Here is a 23144-nt window from a genome sequence, read left to right on the forward strand (position 1 = left end):
AATTTTGACAAATTCATACAATTATGTAACTACCACCACAATTAAGAAATAGAACAATTCCATCTTTCCCCAAATTTTCCGTTTCCCCTTTTATAGTCAATCTGTCCCTCACCCTCAGCTCCTGTATGTGTGACTTCTTAAGAAATTGCCAAGTATTTTCCAAAGTGGCTGTAACAGTTCACCCTCCCACCAACAATGTACAAGAGTCTCATTTGTTCCTCATTCTTGCTGGCATTTGGCAGGTTTTTAAAAACTGTAACCATTTAATAGATGTGTAGTTGATCTTATTAGAGTTTTTATTTGCATTTGCCAAATGACTGATGTTGAGCATCTTTTTTGTGAGGTTCTTTGCCTTCCACATTTTTTTTTTGGCAAAGTGTCTGTTCATATCTTTTGTGCATTTTTTATTGGATTTCATTACTATTATTATTGAGTTTTGAGAATCTTTTAAGCGTGTTCAATCCTTTATCAGATAAGCAACTCACAAATATTTTCTCCAAGTCTGTGGCTTGTCTTTTCATGTTCTTATCAGTATCTTTTGAAGAACAGTTATTTTTATGAATTCCAATTTATCATTTTTTTCTTCTAGGTATCATATTTTGATTGTCAAATATAAGAATTCTTTACCTAATGGAAGGCCACAAATATTTTCTCCTATTTTTTTAGAAGATTTTTAGTTTTAGGTTTACATTTAAGGCTATGATCCACTTGTGTAATTTTTTTTATATGATAAAGGTTGATTTTTAAATTTATGTCTATGTTTTAATACTTAGAAAGCTGAACATAGACAACATAAGACTCAGCATTAACATTCCTAAATATTTGCCTAAAAGAATTAAAAACTTAGGTCTATACAAAACTCTGCATACAAATGTTTAAAGTGGCTTTATTCATACTTATCAAAAACTGTAAACAACTCAAATATTCATCAACTGATGAAAGGATAGATAAGCTGTGGCCCATCCACATGATAAAATACTACTAAGTAATAAATAGAAGCAGACTATTGGTACACACAATAACGTGAATGGCTTGGTAATGCATTATACCAAGTAAAAGGAACTGGACTCAAAAAGCTGCATAGAGTGTGATTCTATATATATGACATTCTGAAAAAAGCAAAATGATAAGGACGGAAAACAGATCAGTGGTTGCCCAGGCTTGGGTGTGAGGAAGAAAACTGACCACAAAGAGGTACGAAGGGAATTTGGGGGGGCAATAGAAGTGTTCCATATTTTGGTTGTAGTGATATTCACATGCTTCTTTGTGTTAGGAAAAATTCATAGACCTGTACACCTAAAAAGAATGAATTTTACTGTATGTAAAATTTTCCTAGAAGCACTCTCAAATGAATACTTCAATAAACCTCACTGTGAACAAAAAAGAGTAAAAGAAACAAATTCTGGAATGAATAGGGTCTTCCAGATGTGAGAGAGAGCCTCAGTAAAAGTGACCATTTGGTGAGGAGGAAGAGAGAGCTTAGGAAAAGAAAAGGAACACGGGGCCAAGAGTCAAGCACACGAGGATCTTGTCCACTGAGGAACCTTGAGTAGGTTAATGGGTCTGTCTTCCTCCCTGTAAAATGAAGTTTTCCGTGGAGCAGCCTGGGAAAGATCATGCATTTGAAATTAGAGGAGGTTCACAGTCCAGCTCCTTTTCTAGCTCCATGAACTGCCTAAACTTTGATTTCCTTTTCAAAAAACACAACTAAGTCTACATTTTTCTCAAATTTGTGAGGATTTGATGACAGCATAGGAAATACCTAGACACAGTAAATGCTCAGCAGGGTTTCACAGTGATGAGCCCCTAAGGCCTGTTCCACCACTGAGCACGATCCATCCCTTCTCATCTCCTCAAAGGCACTGCTGAAGAATTCTCTGCCTCATATCAGCGCCCCGCCCCTCCCACTGGATCCATCCCAGCAGCACACAAACATGTCATTTTCTCATCTTAAAAAAAAAATCTCTCGAGTCCCCCTCCAGCTATTGCTCTTGAACCTACTGCATTAATAAATTTCCCAAGGCACCCATGAGCTTCCAGCTGCCCAACCCAAAGGTCAGTTCTTTGTCCTCATCTTACCAGGTCTACATTTGACACAGCAGCTCACTCTCACACCCTGGAAACACTTCTTCCTGAGTTCCAGACACTACACTCTCTCAGCTTTGCTTCCATATCACCAGCTGCTATCTTACCCTCATCTGAGTCATTCAGGGGATGACTCAGTTCTTATGTGTCTTCTCTTCTCCCTCTTCACTCACTCCCTTGGTGCTCTATCCAGTATCATGACTTTTCCTAGAAGCACTATCAAAGAGATATTTCCTGCCCAGACTTCTCCCTGAATCCCACACTTGTATGACTCCCAGTTACTTATTGAACATCTCAACTGGGATGTTGAACAGGCATCTCAATATGTCTCAAACTGAATTCATATTCTTCCCTTCCTTATACTTGCTTCCTTTAGCCTTCTTCACCTTATTTGCTGTCAGTTCCATTTTTCCTTTGCAACATCCTTGAGTCACACTCACATTTCATGTTCAACTCATCAGGAAAACCTGTTGGCACTACCTTTAGAATCTCGTCACATCTCACCATCTCCACTGTTCCACCCTGATCTAAGCCACCATCATGTCTCACTTGGATGATTGCAAGGACTTCCTAACTGGTCTCCCTGCTTCCACCCCTCTTTCCTATAACCTACTGTCAACCCAGCAGCCAGGAGGGTCTTTAAAAAATGAATTGGTTTATATCAATCCCCTGCTCAAACCCCTCTTGGGTGGACTCTAATCTCACTCCATATGTAAGTCAAATCATTGCAACAGCCTACAACTCCTTGCCAGAACTCTGACTTCATTTGCTCTAGCCACTGGCCTCCCTACTGTACTTAAGACATGCCAGGAATACTCCTACCTCAGGGCCTTTGCACTTTCGGTTCCCTCTGCCTGGATATTTCCCTAGATATCTTCCTGGCTTGCTCGGTCACCTCCCTGTCTTTACTTAAATGCCACTTTCTCAGGAAAGCCTTCTTTAACCACCTTATCTAAAGCAGTCCCCTGTCCAGTCACTTCTCCATGCCCAAACCCCTTTCTTTGCTCTTATTTTTCTATACAGCAATTATCATCATTGACAAATTCTGTATTTTTTCTTATTTGTTTATTGTTTGTTTCCCCCAAGGCACAAGTGCAGGTGTGTCGGTCTGCTTTATTAACCACCGCATTCCTAGCACCCAAGGATGCCTGGCACAACGTAGATCAGTATTTCTCAACTTTTTCTTCATTGTTGCTCCCCACCCCAGGAGTCTTTTTAGACATTTTTCCTAATTCCTGACCCCCACATGAAATTCTGATACCACAGATATACTGTATATTGGTTTCTGTATTGTATTTATATCTGTGCTTTATATACATATACACTTTTTAAAAAGCGAGGATTCCACCATCCGCCCCCCCCAAGAACCAATTTTTATCTCCTTGGGGAATTCTTGCTAATGTTGAGAATGCATGATGTAGCTGTTGAACACATATATGTTGGATGGATATGTTTTACTTGGAGTCAGATGCAGAAATGGAGTCTGAAATGGTTAGCAGGTCTGGGGTTTTGGCGGGTAACCACTGGGAGTTAGCACCACAATGACGAGGAGGGAAGGGAGAAGAGGAACGGACAGTCCACGTACCAACTGGAGACGTGGAGGAGGGCTGGCAGTGTTAGTGTGATGGGAATTTCTGGAAAGGAACCAGAATTTGTTCACCAAGTCAGGCAGTCACTGTTGACCTTGATGTAAGCTGTTTTCTGGAAGGCTGGTGATAAAAGAAACTGGATTAAAGGAGTTTTCAGAGAGAATCTGGGACAATGGAGATAAAATAAAGTTGTCGTCACAGGGTTGATAGAACCCAGTATGTGTGTGTGTGTGTGTGTGTGTGTGTGTGTGTGTGTGTGTGTGTGTATTTTTTAAAGAAGTTGAAAGACCTTGTTGGCTACTGGAATAGAATTTCAAATCTCTTTATTAAAAGAAAAACTTTAATCCAACATACTTAGATGATTGTCAATATGTTACATGGAAACTGACCACTGTTTAATAACAGGTTTAAAGTTTGAGATTTGGTAAAAGAATTCGTCTGAAACCTGAACATGACAAAGCTCTTTTGTTAGCAGGGATGGAGGACAGGGGGAAGATAAACATCCTCCTCACTGTGCTTCTGTTAGTTTGTCCAAAAGTCCAACTGTTTATAGAGGAAATTTTTTTTTAATAACCAACATTATGACAGTGAAATGGAAATTAAGATAAAAATTTCACCCATAAGCCCACCAACATTAAAAACAAGATGTTCTTTAATTTTTGTCTCTTTCAAGTTTTTGTCTATCTTAATATTTGTTTCCTATATTACTTCGATCACAATGCAACTTTGAGGTTACATTCTGTTCTTTTTACTCAGAATATAAGTACTTTCCATGCCATACATATTGTCTTCAAAACTATCATTTAGATAACTATATGAATTTTTTCATCAAACTGGTGCATTGCTGTCTATTAAATTACTTTCCTTTGTTTCAGTATTAGAGCTAATGCTTTTATGAACACCTTCAAGCACATTTTTCTTTCTTATTATGGTGGTAAATGATGAACGAGAAAAACCTTTTTGGATGAATTTCCAGCAGAGGAATTACTTGGGTCAGACAGCTTTCTAAAAGAACGCTATATATGTACAGATTCAAGGTAACCTAAAGAACATCTGTTATATTTTGTAACATTCCTATTAAATTCCACTGTTTCAACCCTGGTTCAAAGCTCAATTCCTCCTCCATGAAGTCTGGAAAGTAGAGATTTCTGACAAGATATCTAGTCAGAAACAGAGAGCTAGAAGAAACTAGTCTTTGGCTTCACTCTTCTATTAGCAGAACAGAAGGTACCCAAGTTGCAGGAGGGAGAGGGAAAAAAGGAAATCTGCATTGCATAACCCACTCAGCGTGTAGAGAAAGGCTGTCATGCTCTGTTATTATGAAACTGATCTGAGTATGTTGTAAATTAATGACTTGGAGTGAAAACACAGTGCCTAGGACGCTCTCTGTAGGAAATTTACACTTCCACAATCATTGGCTGGGGGGCTCTAATCTTTGGGCTGTGTCCTCTGCATCTACAGCCCCACTCTCCTGGTCAGATGGTGACTCCTCGAGCCTCTGATCTGTGGTCCCCCTATTCTGAAAAGCATTTTCCAGTCTTTGATCTTCCATCCCTTGTCACATATTCCAAACCTCCTGGCCTACAAAAAGATCAAAAATGTCTAGTGAATTGAACTCTTCTATTTCACAGAGGCTATCCGGGGATTCTCTCGACTTTTCAGTCCCTTGTTGACACCCACCTACACCTTCTCTTTGGTCCATGCCCAACCTTCCCTTTATTCCTAATGGAAAAATTTTTTTTCTCTTGTCCAAGGCTTGACCTTCTCCTTGTGCTCTCAGACCCACCTTTTTCCACCCTTGCAGAATTACCTACCTTTCTATCTGTCTTCAGCTTTTTCTTCCCTACAACTCTATCCCTTCAACATGGGATTATGCTAAAGACCCACCCATTGTAAACACACACACCCACACACACACATATTACACACACACACACACACACACACCACACACACACACACATACCTTCCCTAGCCTGCCCTTAGGTTCCTCTAGCTACTGCCTGACTTCAGTCTTTCTCTGAATCCTCTCCTCCCATTCTCTCCTCAGCTCTTACGAGGTCTTCCCTTCCCCACTCCATCAGGACTACTTTAGAAAAGGCCCTTTGTGGCCATCTGGTATAAAATTCAAAGAACTATTTTCATTGTTTTTTATTTGACATCTCTGTGATGTTTAGAACCATCGGCTATTACTTCCTTGTTGAAGGTTTCTCCTCCTGTGGTTTCCCCCAGCTGTCCTCCTCTAGCTCATCGACTCTCCCCTCTCAGTCTCCTCTCCAAGTCGCTCCTCCTCTAGCCATATATATTGGTGTCTCCTAAAACATATCTTTGTCCAGTTTCTCATTTCATTCCCCTCCCTGGGGAACCTCATCTTCTGCGATGTCTCCAACTACCACCTCTAATCTACCAATTCCCACTCCTCTAGCTCTACCCCAGGCCCCTCTCGTGGCCTCCAAATCTATGTAACTAATGGACATCTCTTGTTGCTGACCTATAAGTAGGACCTCATTAAACATGATCAAAACTAATTTCATCTTCCCTCTAAACTTTCTCCTTCTATATTTTGTATCTTGATGAATTATGACAACTATCTGTCCAACTGAAATCTGGGATTCATCCTGTCACCAAGTTCTGTTCATTTTTGCTTCTGACTATTTTGGAAATATTTCCCTTCCTTACCATGCCTCTGACAATGCTTTGGTTTGGGACCCCAAATATTGGAGGAGCCTCTTGACTTGCCTCCCCACCTCTTTGGGTCTTCTTCCAATCCATCTTCTGTCCTGCCAGGTACTGCTTAACATCCTTAAATGGCTTCCCATTGCATATAAGATAAAATTAACTGCTTTAGTACAGCAAACAGAGTCCCTCATATCCTGGTCATTGCTTTCCTCTCCAGTCTCACTCCCTGTGCTCCTCTCTCTCACACATCCTCTGTACTCTGGCCACAATAGGCTCTCCATACCTTTGTTCATGTCATTCCTTTGCTCAGAGTGGCTTCTTTGGTGCCATCTAGTGAAATCTAACTTATCCTTAAAAACTTTCCTCTGATTTCCCTGTGCCTTGCCCTGATAGAGAGTAACTCTTCTTCTTGGAGCTTCCTGAATAAATACAATAATTGTAATAGTAATTAGTGCTATTCAACCACCTCCAGTTCTGGTTCCTCCCAGCCTGGCCTCACAGTAGGATTGTACATCTTGGCCTCTGTGATGTTACGTGTGGCAGTGTAACACGCCTTGGCTAATAAAATGTGAGGGTCGGTTCTGGGTCTCTTGAGAGAATTTAGTTACCAGCATGAAGTCTCCACAACTCTTTCTCTCTGTTACAACAGTCAATATTCTAGATGGTGGCTTTGTTCTGGACTGGACCTACAGCTGATCTCTGAAGAATATGTACCATGAGCAAAAAAGAAATCTATTTTGATTTAAATCTGTGATATTCTGACTTGTTATTAAAATGTAACCTGGCCTGTCCTGACGGATGTACCTGTACAGCTCTTACAAGTGGTTGGTTATTTAAAAATTTCTGCTAAAATCAAACTCATAGATACAGAGAACAAAGTGATGGTTGCCAGGTGAGAGAGGGGTTATGGGAGGCTGAGTGAAAAAAATGGAGAGGTTAAGAAGTACAAATTAGTAGTTACAAAATAGTCATAAGGATGTGAAGTATAGCATAGGGAATATAGTCAATAATATTGTAAGAGCTATGTATGGTGCCAAGTGGGTATTAGACTTATCAAGGGATCACTTTGTAAGTTATATAAATGTCTAACTACTATGCCATACACCTGAAACTAATACAATATTGAATGTCAACTGTAATTGAAAAATAAACAAACAAGTTTTATCCTCTAATTGGGTGATAAATTAGGAACGTTTTTTGGAAACTACTAAGTAACAATTAGTAGTTTCCAAAAATTTAGTGCCCTCGAAGAAAAGAAAAATGGAAAATACTTCTGTTATATTCTGAGTTGCTTGTGAACAAGTACCTATCTCATCCCCTTCATATCCTCAGTCTAGAAAAATGCTTAGGCACATTATAGGCACCAATAATCTTTTGTTGTTGTTGTTAAGAGGAATAGATACTCTTTACCTTACAAAGAATTTGTGTCTTACATGTAAAGTCATGATGTTTTCAATAGATCATTGGAGGGTAATAAGAATAAGATAAAAAACTATTTGTTTTTACTATTTGCTAAGTATGTCCCTTTATTGCTTGCTATTAATCCATATTTTATTTGATATCTCTAGATGTATGGCTTTCATTTCAGTTGCCTTAAAATTTATTTTATTTCTATCTGCTGGGTTCTTCTGTTATATTTTATTCTGAAACTTTGTTCTCCTTTTATATATTACTGATTCCACTATAACAGTCGTATCTTTTATCTTACAATTCTTAAAACAAGAATTAGTAAAGCCAATTTAAACCTATAATTAACCAAGAGTATTAGACAGCTGAAATAGCAGATACCACCAAAGCCAGAAGATTTGAGGAATTTGTGGAAAGGGAGACAAATAGCCAGGCATTAACTGAAAGCCAACATGGCAGGTTGGAAAAAGCATAACTCTTGGAGTTAGGAGAGTTTGAGATTAATCTGGTTTTGTAATTTTACTACTCATGTGGGTCTCTATATGCCTTGGTTCCCTTACCTATAAAGGTGAATGGTAATAGAAATAAATCATAGAAGTTTTGAGAGATATAAGTGAGATCATTCATGTGGAAGCGTTTTGTAAATTTTAAGTAATTATCTAAATATTATCTTTTAACATGATGAGAATGTCAGGAGACTTGTATTCTCACTGAGAGGAGTAGAAGATACAAAAACACAATGCAGGGAGAGTGTCTGCGTTTTCAAGTCTCAGGATCAATCACTGAGGGTGGATGGGAATTATTTGGCCCACAGGTGGTCAGAGCACATATTTGTACATTGGAATCAAAGATCCCCCCATGGGAGTCCTTAGATTACATGGAATTCAAGAGAACTTTCTATCTTGTAGCTCAGACTTTTTTTTTTTTCCCTGACCAGGTGGGTGACTATTGCTATAAATAATCCAGGAACTTTAGATTTATAGTTAATTACTTATTTGATACCTGTCACACACTTTCCTCAGCATCTGATATATTGTTCCCATTCTCGTTTCTATTTCTCTTGTGTAATTTCTTGGTCATTCTCTGTAATGATTTGTCTTAAATGATGTTTGAGCTGATGGCACACCTCTAAAGAGAACCTTCAGTAGTCTTTTTGGAAGGAGCAGAGCTCTTCAACAGGCAATGGGCAGATGGAGGTCAAATGTTAGCTTTGTTTTTGATAAAGCAGCTGGAAAACATGACTTACATCATCCACCAAGTTCTGCTGAGTTAGGCAGCCTCACCCACCCAGCCATAGGCAGGGCTGGAGAGCTAAAGGCCTCCATCCAGGGCAGAGCTGGCTCCTTCACCCTGACCAGGTGGTGTGTAGGCTCCTGTCACTGGTGGGCACATGTGGAAAGAGAGGAAGCCCTGGGAGGTGATTGCCAAGTACGTGCAGTTTCTTATCACAAACTCATCATCAGTCAGATTGCTTACTGCCTCTGGTGCCAGATGGGTGTGGATAAAGTGTGAGACGCTTCACGTAACAGTCAAAGGAATGAACGCCAAGTGTCCCAGCTTGAGTTTGACCAGAAAACCTTCTAATTGTGAAAGATTGCTAAGTACTGCTTCTCCTCCTGCCCTCCTTCTGGTGTCCCCCTCCCCTGTCCCTAACATCCAGGGCTTCTGACTCTTGGCCCTCTCCTGATTCCACCTGTCTTAGCCACCACCCACCCCACTAGTTCTCAACCCTGGCTGCAGATTAAAATCACCTGGGAAGCTTCAAACCATTCCAGTGCTCTGGCCCCCACTCTGGAGAGCCTGATTCAGCTGGTCCGGGATAAAACCTTGGTATCTGCAGTTTGAAAGATTCCCTAAGTGATTCTAAAGCGCAGCCAGGGCTACGGACCACTGATCTCATCATTTGGGTCTCATCGACTCTTTTCGCCTTCATCTGGCCAGATGTAAAATGCAAGTAACACCATCTGTGAAGCTCTCAGAATGAAAGCAGCCTCTGATAATGATGTCATCAATGGAGCAGCAACTTTTTCCTAGATTAAAGGCGAAATGGCAGCTTCAGAGGTCCTGGTGTCCTTCTCAACTTGTCCTTCTCCACATAAAAGAAGTTGTATTTGGCCCCTTGGTGTTCAGCTATTCATTTTCTTCAAAGGGAATACGAGGGAAGATTTCTTTCTTCTTATAGAAATGCTCTTGATCTGACTTTCCCCTCAGCCCGTCTGCAGCCAGTCATGAAAATCCAGTAAAAGACATTCCCTGACATAAGCTCAATGCATTCGTCTCTCCTTTCATATCACCATAATCTCACACCCATGTATTGAGCCAGGCTTCTGATGGCTGCATGGTTAGAGCGAATGAAATCCATGACCCCAGCACTTAAAAAGGGGAGACCTGATGGTATGTTAGAACCATTTAAAATACAATTTTCTCAGTAGCTCGATTGAATTTCAGTTGAAGTGTATCTACCTGACTCAAGCCTATTCAGAGGCAGCCCCATCAGTGAGTCTTAATCACCCATGGTGGCTTAGGGACGACAGCTGCTTTGGCACATATATGTCTCTGATAACAGAACCCATTTAACCGCTCCTAATCCACAGGGTATGATTATGTCAGGTAATAACTCCCAAGAATGGCTTTGCCACAGTTATAACATGCTGGGACGGTGTGAAGTGTGAATCCCACATAAATTAGTCTGCCAGGTACAGTTTGCTATTAGTCAGTTCTATCATACATGTAACAAAAGTGTATCATACCACAACCAGTCTGGGTGTTGAGCTGTATGACTAGATGAAAGGCAAATTTGTCATTGTTTAAAGTAAGTGAGTTTTGTTTCTAAAAATATGCCTTTAACTTTATGAAATCACTGATATATTTGAGAGAAAAATAATGAGCTTTTATTTTTCATTTTTTAAAAATCAGCTGTTAATTTATGCTCTAATTCTCCACTGACTCTTCATAAAATTTTTTGGAAATCTTTGAAAGTGAATCAAATGCTATGTACTTGCTTTTCTTTTTGTCCCTGCCTCTGTTTTGAAACTGTTTGTGTCATCCCAGGAAAGAGCCTGCCATTTTGGTAATTGCTATGGTGAAATAATTGTTGTGGTCAAAGTAATTAACTTTGAAGATCGTATTATGAAGATTTTTGTTGACAGTGAACTTAAGTCAGCTAACCACATATGCAGTCAGGTATTTCTGCCTTCAACATAAACAGTCAACATCATGGTAATATAATCAAGAAACCAAAAGATTAGCAATAAGTGTGTGGCCTGCTCACATAGATTTTTATTACATGATAGATTATCAAACAGGCTTGGCTTGACTATTTTTACCTTCCAAAGGTCAAAGACGGGGCTTAGACATCTGGACCATTGAAATGTGAACAAAAGAGGCAATGAATGAAGTCAAGAACTAGCTCTTGTGAAATATCAACATCATTTTTTAAATAGATGGTGAAACTAAAGCCTACCTTACATTTTTCTTCATCTCCTTTTACACATTGTAAGGAGATAGAATGTGGCAGAGAAATGTGCATGATTTATCACATGTGTCCACATTTCAATCCCAGGTCCGCTCCTACTAGCTCTGTGACTTTGGGAAATTTCGTGATCTCTCTGAGTTTCCAGTTTCTGTATTTGTTCAAGAGGAATAGTATCATAACACCTCCATATAAGGATTGGAGATAATATATGCAAAATGTCTGGTACCTATGAGGAACCCAATAAACGGGCAGCTGAATAAATATATTTTCTTCCGGGTTGGAAAGTCATTGGGGAAGATGAGTTCCTCTCAGATATTAGAAGACAAAACAGAGCAGACGTAACTGGCTGTTAGTGTAAAGGGTAATTTAACCTTCCAGCCACTCTGTGCCTTTTGATTGGTGAATTCAACCATTTACATTTAGAGTGGTTATTGATACACAAGGATATACTACTGCCATCTTATCATTTGCCTTCTGAGATGTTTTGAAGTGGAGGATAATTTAAAAGGAAGGAAAGTGTGTGTGTGTGTCTGCATGTACACACATATGCAAAATTATAATTCTCAAGGCTGATTCTGTGGAATATTTATTTCTGGTAAAGATATTGGAGGTAGTTGTTAGGGAGGAGGGAGAAATAAATGTTTTCTTCCTGGACTAGGCAAGGAGAACCACAAATTCCTTTCCTAAAAATCATTTCCCCCACATTTCTCACCAGTTCAAGGATAATTTCTGTTTAAGTTCTTCCTTCAGAGGAAAAATACCCTTGAAGTGTGAAACGTACTGGTTATTACTTAACTTCTGGCCATTATCAGTTTAAGAAATCAGATTCAGGAAAGAGGAATTTTTTTTTTAGTGAGGATGAAGGAGGGGTTTCTAGGAAATATGGAGGAAAAAAATGAAGGAAGTAGGAGGTCAGCCTCTCACTGTCTTTTGACCTTCCTTTTTTGTTTTCTCAATAGTACTGTCTAAATTGAGTGTTTATGGCTGCTCCTGCTCTTGGAACCCACTAATTCATTTTCCTAGATTTTTAAAGCATCTCATTCATTTTCTCCTTCTTTAACCTGCAATTTTCTACGCAAAAAGTAAAAGGTTATGACAGGAAGAAAAGAAGCATTCACTTTGATAATGAAATTCATTTAAGCCCTGATAAATGGTAGCTATTTCAGAATACTTAAGAATCGTGAGCTTTGAGGACCAAAGAGTGAAGGCACACAAAACCCACCACTTCCTGATGATGGGCTGAAATCCGTCGGTGGAAGCTTTATGAGACTGAGACCAGAGGGGCCATGCAAGCTGGAAGGACCTTTTCTAGACCAGCCAGGCCCTCGTTATATGGATCATAGAGAGTTTGAGCTATAAGAGATGTTGGAAATCATCTAGTTTTAATTCCTGTTTTACAGATACAAGAACTGAAAAGCAGAGAAATGACGTGATTTGCTCAAAGTCTAATCCAATGAGTGGCCTCAAACCCAGGCCACCTAATCTCAATGGTGTCAGCAAATCAAGCATTTATTAAGAACCCCTTTGTGACATGAACTGTGCTGGCTCCTGGTTTGAGAGAGCACCAGGATGAGCAATATGCAGCCCCCACCTTCTTGGGGCTCAGGATCTCCTTATGGAGAAATGCACATTCTCAACTTCTTATAATACAAGGTGATTTGAAATAATAGAGTGAACATCAAGGTTTGGGAAGGAGAGAAGAGAAAAAATTATTTGGCCAAGAGAAATTGAAGCCTTTTCCTTCACACTAGTGCTTCTTAAACTTGACTCTCTTCATCCCACTAACAGTTTTTTTTCTCAATGAGAGGAAAACAAAATCTCTATTTGCTGGATTGTTTTAATGGGTGAGTGAGACAAGACAATAAGGCCCCAGGCTAAAAGGCATGAGGGCCCTCGTGCATGCTGGGTGAAATGGTGCAGGTGGCTTCCTTTCCCCATCTCTCTTACCATTAGTCTTTGAAGGTGAACCCCATAGGTTTTCCTCCCAGCCCCACCATGCCTGCTTCCGCACAGGCCACACACCAAGGAAAAGAGAAGAGACAGGCGCTGTTATCAGAAGAGGGTATGTCAAAGACCTTTGCAGCTCTGCCAAGGTTTGGTAGGGTGATAGGAGAGGTGTAGGTTATAAGGATGGTGACCAGCAGATCACCTGGGGCAAGTGGGATTAGCAGGAGACAAGAGTCACACTTGCAGGAGATTATGGAGACAGTGTCAGAGGTCACAGAGATCCTGAATCCCCACTCTTCTACCCCAAAATACGCTTGAGAAGCCACCTGCTTGTTTGTCGAAGTAGTTTCAACATCCCTTCTGCAATTTGTATCACATGCTTTATTTGGTAAAGACACTCTGCTTTTCTAAAATATGAAATAAGCTAAACCTCTGTTAAGTTTTTTTTATAAATTTTTAATCATGACTTCCAAATTAAAATGCTTTTTAAAGTATGACTAAAGTTCAAGCTGTGATACATAATTGCTTAATTTTTATCTTTCACATTTCAAAAAAAAAAAAGATTCCATATGTTTTTATCAGCTCATTGAACTGTCTTAGCAATAAATAGATCAGCATATCTAGGAATGATTGATACCATTTGATTCTTGGGTATCATATTTTGATGATGCTTTGCAGTATTTCACATCACCAGAACAGAAACTTACCGACACACACTGAGCTCAAAACTGGCAGTTTTTGTCTTGCTGGTGCATTTAGAGTTTAAACATCATTATTAAAATTTTACAGGTGACATATTAGGAAAAATTAAGCCCACCAGTTGTGTTGCCTTTAAAGAAAAACAATTCTTCATTATAATGAATGAAATTGTGTGCTAGGTATGAATGCTAGTGACCTCTAGAAAATGAACCATTGACCTATAAATGGATGAGAACCAGCCAGAGTAAATGAGGCAGAAGTTTTCCCAGCATAACTGTGCATGCTGGCAGGGGAGATTCTTGTTGTAATTAAAAGAGATAGAGTAGTTAATAGGGAACATTTAATAGGAATAAAAATGACATCACCTAACTATTTTCCTGGTCCATTCTTCATCTTCATGTTACATTACACATCTGGGTTTTAATAGTGACACATACAAGTGCATATAAAAGTAATGCACATAAACTTGTAGACAACCAAGCAAAAATTCATTTAGAATATAGACACCATCAATGCCCAATTTATTCATAGTAAATCTCCATCTAAATTTGCACTGTCCAGTCTGATAACTATAAGCCACATTGGACTGGCTAGTGAGCACTTGAAATGTGGTTGTCTTAACTGAGAAGTGCTGTAAGTACAAAATACAACCCAGATTTCAAAGACTTAGCACTCAAAAAAAGAATGTGAAATAGCTCAATACTTTTTTTATGTTAACAGTTAAAACGATAGTATTCTAGATATCTTGGGTTAAAGAAAATATGTCATTAAAAATTAATTTTAATTTCACTTGTTTCTTTTTTTTTCTAATACAGCTACTAGGTCATTTAAGATTAAATCTGTGGCTCATATTTATGGCTTGCATTATATTTTTGTTGGCCAATGTTAATCTAAATGAAAAGTTTGGTAGGCAATGTAACATTTAGCAATCCAACAGAATTAAAATATAAATTCATATTAACTGAAGATAGTGTGACAACATGAAGAAAACTGGCCACAAAACGACTGATACTTTGATGAATTACCTTTTCCATTCCTCCTATACTGGAAAGTTTCTGCAAATCCAAACATTTGCTTAATAACATTTTAAAGGAAAAATGAGAAAGAGGGAAGTTCTGGGAACTGAGTTGTGCTCTTATTATAAGTTGGACTCTGAAAGAAACAGAAAAGTATTATCCATCCTGAACTTTTCGAAGACTGGATTTTGTTCAGAGGAAGCCATTATTAAGAAGACAGTATTAGACCTATTCTGCTTTTATATGAACAGAGCTATGTTTTTCAATCTGAAAGAATATCAGAGGACTCTCTACCTTCAAGGATATGTTCATAGAACATCATTTACAGGCGATGCCATTTTGAATGGGAAGATGTGGACCTCCAAGCTATATTGCAAGAAGAGTATAAACAGTATAAACTGGGTGCAGTGTGTCCTAAAGCTACATTAATTAGGAAATTTTTAACACTCAGAGGGGTATTTATTTAAATGAGCATTATGCTTAGTCCATTGGATCTATTCTACAGTTTTTTTCCATTTTCTCTCGTGTTACACTGAAAAAGATACTTTTCTGCTTAGATGGAAAAATATATACTGTAAGTATACTTTGCTGGACCTCAGAAATAAGATTTTATTATGTCTAGGATAGTATATAGAGAGAGTTGTGACCAAAGAACAAACAAGCAAATGTAAAATTTTCTTCACTAAGCTGAGGGAAAACGTTGAGTATCATGGGAATTAATGCAATTCTGTGATGTAGGTGAGGGCGTTGTTTAAACTCATCAGTTCTGTGAGTCCTCAGAGAAAGCAAAGTGAGGAACACCTGATGAGAACAACATCTTAGATAGGACCAGCATAAGACATAGCCATAAAAAAAAAAAAACAACTTTCATTGAACCACAGAGAAATGTGGCCATATGCAGATTAAATGAGATGAAATGTACATAGTGCTTAGTGTCTAGTAAGCGTTATTAGAAAACATATTATTGTCCTACAGTATGTGTAGGATAGAAAATGCAAAGGCTTCAGAAAATTCATTGACGCTCCCTGCTTTTGTATAGATTCATTTGTGCAAAGCTTTACTCATGTTTTAGCTGCCAGTGACTTATGGCTAAATCATTTCACTCATCTTTTTTCTTTTTTTACTTTTTAATACAGTTACAAATCACATAACATTCTGCTTTGTTCTTCCCTCAGCCACAATGAAAACTAAGCAACTCTTAACAGCCCCATTATCTTAATAAACTAAAGCCATTCAGTGAAAAGAGTTGGTTTCCACTTCATCAAATCTAGTGGATGATAATCTCTTGAAAAGATGAATTTCTGGCACCCTATGAAAATTTGTAACACTTACAAACTCACCATGTGAGTTGAAGGTTGGTGTCCAATGACTACTAAGAAGATATAAGGAATGTTGCAGAAATATAAATAGTCCAGCACTGAAATTTAATTAGATACTGCATATGTTAATAATAAATTTAATTAATTTAGCCTTCTACCTATGCTAGAGAAAAAATACAGAGGCAAACTAATAATTCATTTTAAATGCCTCAATTGGTAACCTCCTTTCCTGAAGAGTGATTTATGCACTAATTTACTGACTGTGTCTTCATAAGATCCTTCCAAACCAACTCTTCTGAAATAATAATTTCTGAATGTGTGTTGTGAGAGATATAACAAATGACTTCTTATTAATTTTCATTTAACGAGTTGCCTATTCACATGGTAATTTTTAAAAATTTCTCTTCTTAAGATAAACAGGTTAAAAATACTGTAGATAACACTTCCATTTCACAAAAATTGTGACAGGAAACCTGTCTCAAATTCTCTACCTGATTTGAAGGTCAATGAGTTGCAAATTTTCTATACTAAATGGACAACTATTTTTTCCCCAGTTAGCACAGCCGATTGTTTAAAATTTCTATAGCCAATTGATTCCAAACTGGTTTAAAAAAATATTTATCACCAGGACAGGTCCTAGCAAGGATAATAGGGAAGTAGACAGGAAACAAAGTCATGAGCAAGGTGAAAAAGCAGCTAGGGTTGCTTAACACCGACCTTTTTTTAAAGAACAAAACAAAAATTATCTCTTACAGCTTTCCTATTTCTCCAAGTCCCTCCCTTTTTAAAAAGATCTCATAATTTCTTATGTAAATATTAACATTTAAGAATTTTAATTGCTTATCTTTTCAAAAACATTAACCCCATAGCTACTCATTAACTATATGTTGTCATAATAAAAATAGCAAGAATGAAATAATGAATAAAATAAACACAAAATATAAAAACTAGGAAGAAGAGTGCTCAGAAGAGTCCCAGGTATTTCAAATGGTTTACAGCTGTTTAAAATATCCTACAAGAGACAGGGCAAGGCTCTCAAAAACAATTCCTGGTAACACTGGGACGAGTGTTTCTAAAGCATTAAATAATTCAAATGCAGTTGTTACTTACATGAGAACCGAAAGGGCCTTGCTCCCAATCCACACTGCCTCACGCCCTCTCCGTGGAAAAGCCCGTACTGCATCTCACCCATGAACTTATCCAGCTCCTGCCCTGAGGCGTTGACGAGCAGAGCCCCGGTTTTACAGAGGAAGGTGGCTTTGATCCACAAGGGTGTCCCCAGGGCTGTCACAACTCCCAGGGCACACAAGAAGCTTAACACCCCGGCCGTGCAAAAAATGACTTTCTTCTGTTGGTTTGGCATGATGAAAATTGGCTTTCGTGAGGGTGAGGTTCAAAAACAAGACCTTTGTGAGTGCTGAGAAGCGACTGCCCCTTTGACCGCATTTATTATAGACACTGAACAGACAGATCTCAGCTGAAAAGGCTACTTCACCATTGATTGAGGTTCTAGCCACGTTAGATGCCAGTAGAATGTCAGGATGAAGGCTTCTTCATCATACTTACGTGGCTTGTCTATTTTCTGCTTCTACTTCTCTCTAATTTGAAATCTTTGGACTAAGAATCTGTAAAATAAAACTCTTTCAAACTGCCTTCAAGTATCTCCTCTTGTGTCACTTGGTAACAAAGGTCTAGGATGACAGATGGAGTCCTCCGTGTAACTTGATAAATGCCGTCTCTTTCCTCAGCCTTTTGTCTGATTGGATGAGTTGAAACTTTTCAGAAACAGGGTTGGCTCCTATGGTAAATTTTCAGCAACCTGAGAAGTTCATTTATTGATGTGTTTTTATTTTTGTAGGCTTTTCTTTTTTTTTTTTTTTTTTTAGTGCAGGTAAAAGAAGAATTTTGGCAGAGGTAGAAAGAACATATGTTTATTGGTATTAATTCATTTTTTTAAAATGTCAACTGTAGCAAGACAAAACATTGGACTTAATTGTGTCCTGCATGGATATGAAGTGCCCGAGACCAACCACTAGAGCTTGTCCTCCTAACTCCTTTTCTCTCAGATCCATGATTTAGAATCAATGTATCAACAGATAATTTGATTCAAATATTTTGGCAAACAAAAATATGGAGATGCAGGTGCCAAGATCTAAGTTTCTAAACACCTCCTTTAAAACATTTGGCTGCTTCAGGACCATAGCAAGGGAATATGGTTCTGGGTTCGAGAAGCACCAGGATCTCTGAAGAAGACAAGGGCATTATCATGGGAAGAAGGCGTTGTGGTCAGGTGGAAAGCTCTAAGAATTTGCCATGGAAAAGCAAGGGTCAGAAGTAATCAGTTAAAGAGACAAATGACAAATTCGTGAGCAAGATTAAGTAGCAAAGTAAATTTGGTTAAATTGTTAAGATCTGAAAACTGAAGTTCAGAATTCAGTGATAGCTTTGCAATTCTACATTTCCAATGAATTTTCTCCTCCAGCAAACAGATAGCAGGGGTGTGTGTGTGTGTGTGTGTGTGTGTGTGTGTGTGCATGTATGTACTGAAGTGCATGCCACATTATTGTGCTAGACCCTGACCAACAGAGTTCTTAACTTTTAGAACAAAATTTCTTAACTTTTAATAAGAACTTAGTATGTCTGGCACCTTGCTAAGCATTTAACGTAAATTATCTTATTTAATTCTCGCAATTACCATATAAAATAATGATGAAGATGATGATGATGACAGTGGTGGTAAATATGATGACCATATCCCCATTTTAAAGATAAAGAAACTGAGGTTCAGCGAGATCAATTTGTGCAAGAGAGTAATGGCACTTAATTCAAATCCAAGTCTTCTGATTCTAAGGTTTATGTGCTACACTAAGCAGCACTTGACCTTGAAGAGATGACAAGCCCTTCCGTTTGGGTTGTGTTGAATTGTGAGTAATGAGGACAGAGTAGCCCACCATTAGTTATATATCTTGGGTGCTTGGAAAAAAGACATCTGCAAATAGAATTTTCCCAGTTGGTCAAAAGCATATGTTTATGCTGGCTTTTAGTATCTCAATCTACCTTTAAGCGTGGCAGCTTAAAAGAAATTAATAAACGAAAATTTATTTTACACCATTGTCAGCATAGATGAGTCTCTTGGTTGCGTGTACTTTGAGGGTAACTTTAAGGTATAGTCTTGGATTTTTGGCACAGCTATTCTCTCTTAGTAGTTGCCAGAGGCTTTCTTGTTAAAGATAGACAACTAAGCATAAAACTGGTTCAAAAATGCCATTGTCCCTTCAGGGGTGGGGGTGGGCAGAATAAACCATACCCTCAGAAATATGGGGCATACACAAAAGAAGCACTCAAAACTGGGTTCATGATAAAAGTAAGTCTTTTTAGTTCATGTAAACTGACACAGAATAAACAGGCTATTTGGCACCCCAATGAATTCTCTACTTGATTTAGAGTAATTGCCATCATTGTCCACTAGCAAAACAAGAGGACACCATTGCCCACAATAAGTGGTTTTCTGGGGATACATGTGCCACACCCACTTCAGAAACCTTAGTTTAAGATGTCTAAGGAGAGTTTCACTAATTAAATCAACATATTCTGTAATTGGAAGAGGTGGAACATTTCTAAGCCTGAGAGCAGAAATTACCCACAACTTAATCAATATTATTAATACTTTGACAGAAAGGATGTGGTAACAGAGGAGTAGCATAAGACAGTGGCTTAATGAACCAAAACACAGCCAAGTATATCTATAGCTGTCCAAGAAGAAAAGCCCTGATGCATAGAGCAGTTAGATCACACCAGTTTTTAAGTTTGCATCAGTCTATAGTGAAATTTTCCCTGATCTGTAGAAACATGAGAAAAATAAATACAACATACTGAGTTACCCTTTTATCCTGAACTTGTATCCTTCCTAATCTTCGTTGTTAATAAGTTGAACTTTTAATGTCCTTACTTGGCAAATTAAAAAGTTGGCAAACCTATATCAGTTCCCAGCTTAAAATTACAAAACAAAACAAAATCCCACTGGCCGATGACATATAAGAGTATGGATCCCTATGTGGGAAGAATGGGGCCTCAAGACTTGTGGTGGCCTGGATGACCTCTTTTCTCTAACTCGGTGGTTCTCAGTCTTAGTTGCTCATTGGAAACACTTGAGGTGATTTTAAAGCTATTGGTGTCTGGGTTCTAATTACTGAGATTTAGATTTACTTGATTTTAGAGTATGGCCTTAGAGTTAAAGCACCCCAGGTGATTGCAATATGCAGCCAAGGCTGAGAACCAGGGCTCCTACCTCATTTTACACAGCTGCCTTGTGATCACTAACTAGGCTTTGCAGCTGTCTTGGTGCTGGAATGCATGAAGACATGAACATCCAATTGCCAGAGGAAAATATTCTCATTGTAAATTAATAAATTTATACCATTTATAGCTCAAATTTTCCTGAATTTTGTTTAGCTCTAAGAGCATGATCTTGTTGAAATGTCCTAATAGGGTTAGGTTTCAGCATACCCAATGCTAAAGGCCAGGCCCTGGGTTATAGATTTACCCCAAGTCACCATGTGAATGTCAACGGTGATGTCTCCTAGTTGCAAAGCAGCCTCCCTTGGGTCATACACCCACCTCACCTCCTCCCTGAGCAGCTTCTTTTCAGATTTCAATACCAGCCACCCGCAGGCTGCATAGCAGTGTGTACGAACCACCCTTCAGGATGTAATAGAACGTGGCAGTCATTATGCTTGACAGCCTTCTTTTGAAATTTCATCTTAAATGACTTGAATGACAGTGATGACACCGTTTTCCTTGCAGCCTCTCTGAGAATTTGAGTCATTAATGTCAACAAGTTTTCACCAAGTAACCTACTAAAATCTTTACTTCCCTCTATCTTAATAGCAATTCATTTGGTGACATAAGAAAATGGAACGAGGCCCTTCCATCCTCCCTCATGACTCCTTTCAGGTTCTGGATGATATAATTCTTTAGCGTTACTAGGAAGAATATAGGGAATGTGTCTCTGTGTCCAATATAGTATTTATGCCTCTTTTCACACTAATTTAGCTTCATTGTTTTTGTCTTATAGTTGTGCAAAACCATCCCCTCCCTGGCCGCCCTCCCCGCCCCACCCTCTCCCCCACAACCAAAAAAAGTCTCACATCTAAAGGCCTTGAGATTCTCACCTGATTACTCCCTCTGCATGAGAGACAGTGTGGCGTGGTGTGCAAAGAGCACTGGAAGAAAGATATGATCCAGGGTCTGGGTACAAGTCCATCACTAAATTAAGAATTCCTTAATTTTTCTGGCATTAATTTTAATCATGAAAAGAGTGGTCTCAGGCTGCATAGGTGATTCTCAAATTATTTTTAACCAGAGAGAACATTTTCTCAACTGAATTATTGGGTAGAATAAGAGATAAAAAATGGGCATCTATGCTGGGGAAGATGAGATCAAAATGGACATCTATGCTGGGGAAGATGAGATCTCTGGTGGCTGCCACTGGGCCCCCCTCACTCCTTATTCTCAAAGAGCACCCCATTCCCGGCCCTAAAGTCAGCTCTGAGAAGCACAGTAATAAGTGTGGACCAAATATTCTTTAGTTCCCTTCTGACTAAAAAAGTTTATTTGCAAGTTATGGAATTAAAATTTGTTCATTTGCTGTATCTCTTCTCTTTTTTTTTCTTTGCTGTACTAACCTGTTAGCTATTACAGAATATTGCATTGCCTAGAGATACTAGGTGGTTGATTATTTCAATTATTAATTTTTAGATTATTTAATAGGAGTTTCTAGGTTTTGTCTGATTTGTCAATGGTAATACTGATTTTGATTTTCTTCCAAATGGATCATTATACACCAAGGCCTCTCTAAAAAGGATTCAACAAGGGCTTATCAAGCTTCGTATTCTAAGACAAGAGGCCTTTGTGAATCCATCCCATTTTTCTCATCTTTAAAGCAAAATCTGGCAAATTTGATTGACATTTTTTTGACTAATTCAAGTCGCTGGTGATCCTCAAGTAGAATTGTAATTCTCTGATGGCTGTAAAAGAAAAAAAAAAACACTCCACAGAAAGAATTGATTGATTTATTAGGGGGAAAATTACCACATGTGCTAGACCTTGATTGCAGCTAATATTTGTAAAGCTAATTGCTTAAACTAGAGGATTAAAAGGGTTGAGGAAAGGGAAGAAAAAAGAAAACAAAGTTCTTTTGGAATACAGATGAACCCAAGTAAATTTGGATTGGGAAGGAGAATTCAGTGCAGGGATTCTCAGGGTTGATGACAGTTAGGGGATATTTAGTGTAAGTGTAAGAGTTGGGCTTCTTTGACAGAGGAGCTATAGAGCAAGAGCCAGAAGTGGAGTGAAATTGCCACTGGTGTAATCTGTTAAATAAGATATGTGTGACACCCTCCAATTTTTCTGGGTTTCTTGTTGGTATCTTATATCAAGACTATGTTGATACTTAAACCTCGACCCAGCAGAATGTCTGAACTATTACAGCAAGGAGGAAAAAGTTACTTAACTTAAAGAATTGAAAAAGGAAGGCACAGTTTGAGACACCTGCGTTAACAATAATAAATGAACCAGACTCCTAGTACGTGAAAATCAATACTAATTTTCCTCATTGCTGTAACGTGGGGTAGATGTATTAAGATGGCAAACTTTGAAGTAGTTTGATTCTGTCAATACCAACTATTATTGTTGTGTAAATATTTTCCTTTGTGTGGGTGTGTCACTTAAAATACTTGATGACTATCAAATAATATTTTGATATCAAAATAATAGTAGCAGTATTAACATACGGGAATACATATGGGAGCTTACTCTGTCTTAGCTCTATTCTAAGCTCTCTGTGTATCAATTTATTTCTTTTCAGACACATTGGGGAAATTATTAGATTTCTACCCTTGTCCATTAAGATGTTTTAGGTAGTAAGACA

The 23144-nt window shown here is 38.4% G+C and overlaps 1 protein-coding gene across 1 annotated transcript in view; it reads right to left on the bottom strand.

Annotated features, from left to right (window-relative positions):
• CLRN1 (clarin 1) overlaps positions 1–17883 on the bottom strand; it is a 34613-nt gene extending 16730 nt beyond the window's left edge. The window contains exon 1 of the mRNA XM_006926220.1: positions 17327–17883. Within this exon, the coding sequence (XP_006926282.1) occupies positions 17327–17579 (253 nt within the window). The 5' untranslated portion in view covers positions 17580–17883. The remainder of the gene's footprint in view (positions 1–17326) is intronic.
• Positions 17884–23144: the final 5261 nt, after the last annotated feature.

This window comes from Pteropus alecto, unplaced genomic scaffold (genome assembly GCF_000325575.1).
Source record: "Pteropus alecto unplaced genomic scaffold, ASM32557v1 scaffold239, whole genome shotgun sequence".
Taxonomy (NCBI): domain Eukaryota; kingdom Metazoa; phylum Chordata; class Mammalia; order Chiroptera; family Pteropodidae; genus Pteropus; species Pteropus alecto.